The following is a 9,414-nucleotide window of genomic DNA, read 5'->3' on the forward strand; positions in this document are numbered from 1 at the left end:
CCTTCGCTCTAGAGAAGAGCTTGTGTTTAGCCTCAAAAGCTAAACGACAAAAACACTGTGTTAAGCCTCAGAAGCTAACACAATAAAGTGATAATTCGAGCGACAGAAATAAGCCGAATTAATTACACATTTCCCTTTTAGCCTAAAACGCCAAACCGAAATAAAAAGAAAATAACACCACGTTTGTACCTCAGAAGTCGAACCACCGTGTTACAAAATGGCTAGCCCACAACCCCCTCAGAACGCTGCGGCAAATAAGAGCTTTTCCCCCGCAGCCAGCGGGCCAAAGAAGCCCAGCCAAAGGCAGTGTCCCTGTGGGAACAAAATGTCGGGCTTTGACACCCACACCCGCTGCTTAAAATGCCTGGGTCTGCTACATGCAACCATGGGCCTGCGGCCGGGTTTCTGCGAGCACTGCGATGCGATGGAAATGAAATTTCTGATCCGACGGCTCAGCAAGATAGCAAAGCGAGCTAACGACCCGGTGCTCGGGGAAACCATGGATACAGAGGGAGGCGATATAGACCCCGCTCCCCCTGTACATGACTGGGCAGAGAACGCCGACGAACTCCTACCTCTCGGAGAGGAGGAACCCGAGATGGTGATGATGGCGATGGCCCAACCAGAACCGGAGCCAGACGACGGTTCGAGCCCATCCGACTCCGTACTCTACTCCGAGGATAGCGGTGATGAAGACGATGACTTCATGCCATCCTCCTCACAGTTCGCCCCGATGTCAGCTGTACTGGAAATGCCAGGCGACAGAGGGCACCCAGGAGCGGCGAGTAGCACCAGCGGGATCGATGTATTCGACCTGCTGAAATACGCAGCGGCGGACCTAAACGTCCCTTGGCCCGCGGTGGAGCTCCAAGCAGGACCCACCTCGCTGTACGACGAGGACCTCGGTCCATCTCGCTCCGTGAAGAGGCTGCTGCCTATGTTCCCCAGCTGCCCAGAAGAAGTGCAGCGCTACGGGTGGACACAACCCTTCACAGCGTCCTCTCTAAGCCACCCGTCCATAGACTGCGTGGATATGAAGGAAGAAGGCATACATCATCTCCCCCCGATAGAGAGAGTGATGGCCGCCCACCTCACTGGCTCAAGCAGCTCATCCGAGCTCCCCACACGGAGTGGACGCCAACAGACCCTCATGGCTAAAAAAGCCTACGGCGCAGTGGCTCTGTCTGTGAGGGCCCTCAATGCCTCCTCTTTCCTTCTCCACTATGCCGGTAAGCGCCACGCAGCAGCGGATGGTGCCCCGACCCTGGAGACTATGGCTCGGCTCCGCAGAATCTCCGCGGAGAGCCTGAAATTCACCAAAACAGCGATCCAGTGCTCGGGACGCGCGCTGGCCGCCATTGTGGCACAGGAAAGGATCAGATGGCTGGAACTCGCGCAACTGACCGAGGCGCAGCGGAAAGAGATCCTCGACGAGAAGGTCTCCCCCACTGGCCTCTTTGGCGAAGCAGTCGCCAAAATGCAGCGCAGATGCGAGGAAAACAAAAAAGAGGGAGAGGCTCTCCAAGTTTGCCTCCCCAGGAAAGCTCCTCCACCACAACCCCGCCGCAATTACGCACAAGCTGCTACCACGAGCGGGTTCAAGATTCCGCTGAAAGCGGCGCCTTACGCAGCCGCCGCTGCGGCTGGACCGACAGGTACCAGACCCCCACAGGATCCTGGTGCCAGAAGGAAGGTCCCTCACGGCCCCCCTCCAGCTAGAGGCGCCCCACAGCGCCCAGCTGACCACAGGGGTGGCAAGAAAAAGCAGAAGCGGGCATAGCAGACGCAGCCCGCGAGGGAGAGTGGAGAGGTTACTACCCCCCACCCCCACTCTCCAAACCTTCATGTTCCACGGGGCGCTCTGCTCGGACGGACCGTAGTGACCACGGGCCTCACGGATCACAGTCCAGCAAAGAGAAGAAAGACTGTTCTTTTGCAAAATGTTTATGTTCCAAATGTAAATGCAAAAATGTGTCACAACGTTTCTATATTAAAACAAATAACCCCGTCGCAGCCAGGCATGTCGCCAAGGGCACGGGTGAAAAAATATGTGAAACAAAACAAAACAATAAACCCCAGAAACATGAGCCCGTCACTACGGACCTCTCAACGAGGCACCGTAATGACGGGACCAGCGCACTTTGTCCCTATCCAACGCGCCCGGCGCGCTCGGGGCCACAGGCCCCGAGCGCACCACGGGTGGGCGCTGTTGGACAGGTCAGAGTGGCTCTCATACGGTCAGGCCCAGACAGCCCAGGCCTACCGCTAGAGGGCGCCATTGCACTCCCCTCGAACGAGGAGATACTTTCCCCTCTAACTATGCATCTAGATGCATGGGAAAAGTGCAAACCACACCCCTGGGTGTTACGCACGATCACCAAGGGTTACAGAATACAATTTGCCTCAAAACCACCGGCATTCGAGAGGATAATCTTCTCTCACGCCAGCGGGCAGGCAGCCAAAGTACTTCAGGAAGAAATCGTCTCCCTATTGTCAAAGAAGGCTATAAGGGAAATACCGAGGGATCAAAGCCAGTGCGGGTTTTACTCCCGGTATTTTCTCGTGCCAAAGAAGGGGGGGGGGCTGCGTCCAATACTGGATTTGAGACCCCTCAACCGCTGTCTCAGAAAGTACAAATTCAAGATGTTAACAAATCCAACCCTACTGGGCATGGTAAAACACCAGGATTGGCTCACATCTATAGATCTAAAAGACGCCTACTTTCACATCCCCATCTCCCCACCGCACAGGAAATTCCTGAGGTTCGGTTTTCGGGGACGAATGTACGAATACAGGGTCCTCCCGTTCGGCCTATCACTAAGTCCTCGGGTGTTTGTGAAATGTACACAGGCGGCGCTGGCCCCGTTGAGACAACGCGGCATTCGTGTGGCAAATTACATCGACGACTGGCTTTTGCTGGCAGAATCGGCATCGTCAGCCCTAATACAAACCACGGAGGTGTTGAAACACCTGGTGTCTTTGGGTTTTACGATAAATCACGAAAAAAGCATACTGACGCCAGCACAGTCCATCAATTTCATAGGAATTTCACTGGACACAGTAGCACTCAGAGCGTGCCTGTCGCTGGACAGAATGAGATCGTTTCTATCTTGTCAAACTCAGTTTCGCGAAGACAGAACAGTTTCTTTCAAAATGTGTCTAAGGATGCTGGGACTCATGGCGTCAGCCATCTCCCTCATCCCATTAGGAAGGTTACACATGAGGCCATTCCAGCAGTGGGTGGCGGCCCTGGGGATTCCCAGTCACCAGGGACGCCGTCGAGTTGCCGTGACAACCGAGTGCGTCATAGCGTTACGTCACTGGGGGAATCCCAGTTTTCTCTCGGAGGGCGTAACCATAGGGATGATCACGTCCAGGAAAGTCATCACCACAGATGCAAGTCTTTCCGGATGGGGGGCTACACACGAGGGCAGAGCCGTGGGCGGCATTTGGGACCCAGGTCTGAGATGCGCGCACATAAATTACCTCGAACTCATGGCTGTTTATCTCGCTCTGAAACACTTCCTCCCGTTCCTAGGGGGACGGCATGTGTTAGTCCGAACAGACAACACAACGGTAGTGTCTTATATCAACAGGCAGGGAGGTCTCAGATCCCTTCTGTTGCACACATTGGCTCACAGACTGATTATTTGGGGCAGTACTCATCTACTGTCGCTCAGAGCCACACATGTCCCGGGAGTCCGGAACCTAGGTGCGGATCTCATGTCCAGGGGCAATTGTCATTACAGCGAGTGGGCTCTCGACCCCGGAGTGGCAACCCAAATTTGGACACGCTTCGGTCACCCTCAGGTCGACCTGTTTGCGTCAGAGGAGAACACAAAGTGCCCACAGTTCTTTGCGATAAGGGGTGCAGCCCCATTAGGCCTAGACGCACTAGCATACACCTGGCCGAAAGTCCTATTGTATGCGTTTCCCCCCCTAACTCTGATTATCCCCGTACTCAGGAGGGTACGGGAACAGAAGCTGTCAGTAATTCTGATAGCCCCGAGGTGGGGACAGTGGGTAGCGGAAATAACTCCTCTCCTATGCGGACAGCCATGGCCCCTCCCACTACGCAGGAACCTGCTCTCACAGGCGGGGGGGGAAATATATCACCAGCATCCAGAGCACCTGGAGCTATGGGCCTGGCTCGTGAAAGGATGAACCTATCTGCGGGGGGTCTCCCCCAGAACGTCATCAACACAATACAGAGTGCTAGAGCTCTATCCACTAGGACTCTTTATAGCTGTAAATGGAGAGTCTTTGAGGAATGGTGTGGAAATTCACACATAATTGCATTCCAAGCCTCAGTCCCAGACATCCTCTCGTTTCTACAAGAAATGTTGGATAGAGGCAGAGCCTTCTCCACTATAAATGTATATTTAGCAGCCATTTCGGCCTGCCATATAGGTTTTGAAGGCACAACATCAGTGGGGTCACACCCACTAATATGTCGCTTTATGAAAGGGGCTCGTCGCCTTCACCCGGTGGTTAAAATCCTGGCCCCGTCCTGGGATTTGGCCCTGGTGTTGGAATCACTTTCACAACCACCATTTGAACCTCTAGGAGGGGTGGATATGAAATTTGTGTCACTGAAAACGGCACTGCTGCTTGCCCTGGCAACGGCAAAACGGGTCAGTGATATGCATGCTTTCTCTGTACACCCAGAGTGTACTAGTTTAGCTGCTGACAACATGTGGGTGGTCTTAAAGCCTAACCCTGCTTTTGTACCTAAAAATCCTCACATGGAGTGCGTCCCTGTAAGATTGGAGGCGTTTCACCCGCCTCCTTTTGCGTCACAGGAACACCAAAGGTTACATTCTCTCTGTCCTGTCAGGGCACTGAGCATATACATGGAACGGTCTAGGCCTTTTAGGAAGGCAGACCAGCTGTTTGTCTCATGGGCTACTCAACGGATTGGTAATCCCATAACTAAACAGCGTCTATCCCACTGGATAGTTGAGGCTATCCAACTGGCTTACTCTAGTAGGGGTCAACGGCCGCCTGAGAGGCTCCGTGCACATTCCACTAGAGGAACGTCTACTTCCTGGGCCCTGTTTAAAGGGCTTTCTATTCAGGATATTTGTGCCGCGGCAAGTTGGGCTTCTCCCTCAACTTTTGCCAGGTTCTATAGGCTAGATGTGACTGCACCGCCTTTGGCACACGCAGTCCTTAGTGTAAACTCCAGATAAGAAGGGGCGATGACCTCCCCCTTGAGGCTGTCAAGGAACTTCGAGATAAGTAGTTTGGGCAATACGGGAGTTTATAAAGTCTCCCATAAGCGAATATTGAGCGAGTAATATGATAAAAGAACTTTAGGTTACGAACGTAACCCCTGTTCTTTGAATATTACGAGCGAGATATTCGCTAAGACGCCCTCCTTGCCTGATTGGCGAGAAGGAAATTGCTTATTTTGAATGACGCGGCTGGCTCTCTTCAGTGCTTATGAAGGGCACGCAGGGGGTGGTACCTGCTGATGACGCCAGCACGCAACCTTGGTCCAGCCAATAGTATTGCCTGGAGTGTATAATAAATGCTTCTGTGATCACGCCCAGGGACGTTCTCCCATAAGCGAATATCTCGCTCGTAATATTCAAAGAACAGGGGTTACGTTCGTAACCTAAAGTTTTCATTGCTTTGTTAAGCACCTTTTATTACTATTTTGTACGAAAGGCACTATATAATTAAAGTTGGATTGTTTGAATTACACCAGGAAGTGCCCGCCCCACCACGAGTGTCGTCCAGTACAAAGACAAACAGCGCCTCTCAGTGGAGGTTTGTGGTGTTAAGAATCATGATGGGGAAACTGTTGCTGTTGATCTTGTCGACTTGCATGTTTTTGCCAGGTAAATACAGCATGCATGATGCAACAAACAAACAAACACAAATGCACATGCATACACATTAACAAAGGTAGTTGTATATTAAAACTGTGATTAACCAGTGGTGGAAAGTAACTAAGTACATTTACTCAAGTACACATTTGAGGAATTTCTACTTTACTGGAGTATTTTACATTTTCTGTCATTTTACTTCTACTCCACTACATCTCAGATCCAAATATCGTACTTTTACTCCACTAAAATCTAGTTACTTTGTAGATTTTGATTAATATTACAAAACATACATTACCCACTTCAGCCCTATATACATTTCGGCCATTTGAAAATAGCCGATCTACAAGCTCGCGATGCGACGCACTGTGAGCTTGTAGATCTGCTATTTTCAAAAGATCTTAATACATTTTATAAAGTTGAAAACTTGTGAATTGGGACATTCTGCATATTGAGTACAGTACTTTCTACTTTTGATACTTTAAGTACATTCTGATGCCAATACTTTTTGTAATTTTACTCAAGTCAATTTTGAATACAGGACTTTTACTTAACAAGTAACAGATTATTTCTACATTGTGGTATTGATTATTTTACTTGAGTACAAAATGTGAGTACGTTTTCCACCACTGCTTTTAACTATGTAATTGCAACAATGTGAACAATGTGACATTTGATAATTTAACACCCCTCCTTCTTGGTTCATTCATATTACAGGCCTTTGTGTTCTCACTTCGAGGGCGTTGCGTGTGTACCACTATATTGAGGAAAACAAGAGCTGGGGTAAAGCTCAGACCTTCTGTAGAGAGCAATACTATGACCTGGTCACCATCAACAGTATGGAGGAATATAAAATAATCATGAACGCATCAAAAGAGACCTGGTACTGGACTGGTCTAGTGAGGTTAAACCAAGGGCGTATCGTCATAGAGGCCAACGGGGCCATGGCCCGGTCTAATAAAACTCTGCTCCCCCAGGGGAAAGAAAAACAAAAAAATCAACATAACAACATTAGCACCCCTCACCCTATGCTGTTGTTGCCAAACACAGAAATTCGCCTTTGTTTTCAAATCGGGCTTATTTGCATTCGGCCGAATTGTTAATGGGTGGCCATTAAAAACCGGTTTCCCCGTCAAACCGGTTCTCTTGCCAGTAACCAGCGGCTGCTGGTGGGGGGCCAGTGGGGCCACAACCAGCAGCGCCCACCACAACGCCAGACCCGCCACCACCAGCAACCATCTCCGCGGCCAGCAGCACCATAAGTGCGCCCCTGCTCCCCCGGATTCCAGCGGCGCAGTTGCGCCTACAGACCTCTCTGCTATCGACGAGCCAGCAACTCAACCCAAACTAAGCCGCTTCCCAACTATACTTGCATATTGTGTTTTATTCACGTTTCTCTCGCTTGCATTAACGCTGATGGTAATTCTCAATAGACTGTCACTTATCAGCCATCGTTGCGCGAGCCCCCACCCGCCCCCCAGATTCTAAAGGGGGGAGGGGGGGTTAAGAATCTGGCCCGGTCCACGTTAGAACCCACCGTACGCTAATGGGTTAAACACCACGGAGTGGCACTGGTCTATGGCAGATCCTGGTTTCTATGGACGAGGTCAGACTGGTTACAGGAACTGGTCTGCAGGAGAACCCAGCAGTGTTGCTGGTGATGACTGTGTCCGTGTCAGTGGAGGTCTCTGGTCCTCCACCGCATGTACAAATACAATGCCTTTCATCTGCTATGTCGGTGAGTGACTGACATTTTAATATTCTCCATTAAGATTTTTTTTTAAAAGCCATGATTCTATAGTCACAATTAATTTGTGGAGCAACTTGAATGTACACGGTACCCAGTGGTGGAAAGTACTTAAATACATGTACTCAAGTACTGTACTCAACTACAATTTTGAGGTATTTGTACTTTACTTGAGTATTTCCAAACTTTTACTTCTACTCCACTACATCTCAGAGGTATATTGTACTTTTACTCCACTACAATTATTTGAGAACTTTAGTTACCAGTTAATTTGTAGATTTAGATTATTATTACAAAACATACATGATCCACTTCAGCCCTACATATACATTTTGGTCATTTGAAAATAGCCGATAAACAAGCTCACAATGCGATTCACGGTGCGACGCATTGTGAACTTGTGGATCTGCTATTTTCAAAAGATTTCTATACTTATGGAAACTTGAAATGGGACACTCTGCATAATAAGTACTTTTACTTTTGGCACTTTAGTAACATTTTGATGCCAGTACTTTTAAGTACGTTTTGAATTCCGGACTTTTACTTGTAAACAGATATTTCTACATTAGTTAGCAATATTGATACTTTTACTTAAGTAAAACATTTGAGTACTCTTTTCCACCACTGACTTTACCTGAGTTGTATCAGGGCATTACTGCTAGAGATGTACCAATACCATTTTCTCCCTTCCCGATACCCAGAACTTATTGGTCGATACCGAGTAGCTATCGGATACCAGTGTATAATAAAAATGTTGTTCCATTTTGCACACTCTTAGAGTTAAGGGTGCCCTTGAAATTAAAACGTTTGAGAACCACTGATCTAGGACTAAATAAAAATTCCTTTAACAAGTTAAAGTGCAGCTACAAGTTAGTAAAATAATGATTAAAAACAGTCATGCAGCATCAACTGAAGCATTCAAAATATTACTGTAAATGAAATATCATCATATGACAAATTACGTGGCATCAGCTCGGTATAGACTGGCATACTCGCCAATACCGATACCGGCCTTTTGGGCAGTATCGGCAGCTTTTCCGATACTGGTATGGGTATCGGAACAACTCTAACTACTACTGCCAACTTTGGAAGTTCACAAAGTGTGTGATTGTTTCACATTTCACACAAAATGTATTTTATTTGACAGACATGGTAGAGGGCAAAGCTCGTTACTTCCTGATAAATTCCCCCGAGACGTGGCGGGATGCTCAGCTCTACTGCAGGGACACATACACAGACCTGGCCAGTGTGAGGAACCAGGCAGAGAACCAGGAGATTGAGACACTCACCGACGGATCTGCTGTCTGGATCGGCCTGTTCAGAGACGACTGGTTATGGTCTGATGGGAGCGGCTCCTCGTTCAGACACTGGTGGCCGGGGTATCCAACGGCAGACACAAACTGTGGAGTAATAGATGGGTTCCCTGGTCCGAACCGAGAGAAATTCTTCAGCTATGAGTGTGAAACCAAATATTACTTCATCTGTTACAGTGGTGAGTTGCCATAAACAATTCATTTGAGCTGAAACTCACCCAACTGAGTTCGACAGAAATGACCTAAAATGCATATCTCAACCAAGAGGATTCTCATTTTGCTTTCCACAGAGTCCCCCCTCGTCCCCAGAAAGACGAAGCAGGTGTTGAAACTGAAGCTGACCCCAGACGACCCCACTGTGGACCTGAATGATCCTGCTGTGATGGAGGCCGTCTTGAAGCAGGTGAGTGTCACTAGACTGTAGGTTCAAGTCCAACATCACAGCTGGACCAGAGAGGTAAAGATGTTTGCTGGGGAGAATAACCAGGTACCAGAGGGATAATGTCTGTTGAGATGAATA

General features: G+C 48.8%; 1 protein-coding gene across 1 annotated transcript; it reads left to right on the plus strand.

Moving 5' to 3' along the window:
* Positions 1-8,730: 8,730 nt before the first annotated feature.
* Positions 8,731-9,087, plus strand: LOC311034452 (lithostathine-1-beta-like; the record flags this gene model as incomplete). The annotated part of the gene is made up of 1 exon (XM_084042333.1): positions 8,731-9,087. One exon carries the CDS (start codon positions 8,731-8,733, stop codon positions 9,085-9,087), a length of 357 nt encoding a protein of 118 aa, XP_083898459.1.
* Positions 9,088-9,414: the final 327 nt, after the last annotated feature.

Source organism: Gymnoscopelus microlampas, assembly GCF_963454915.1.
Source record: "Gymnoscopelus microlampas genome assembly, chromosome: 19".
Lineage (NCBI taxonomy): Eukaryota > Metazoa > Chordata > Actinopteri > Myctophiformes > Myctophidae > Gymnoscopelus > Gymnoscopelus microlampas.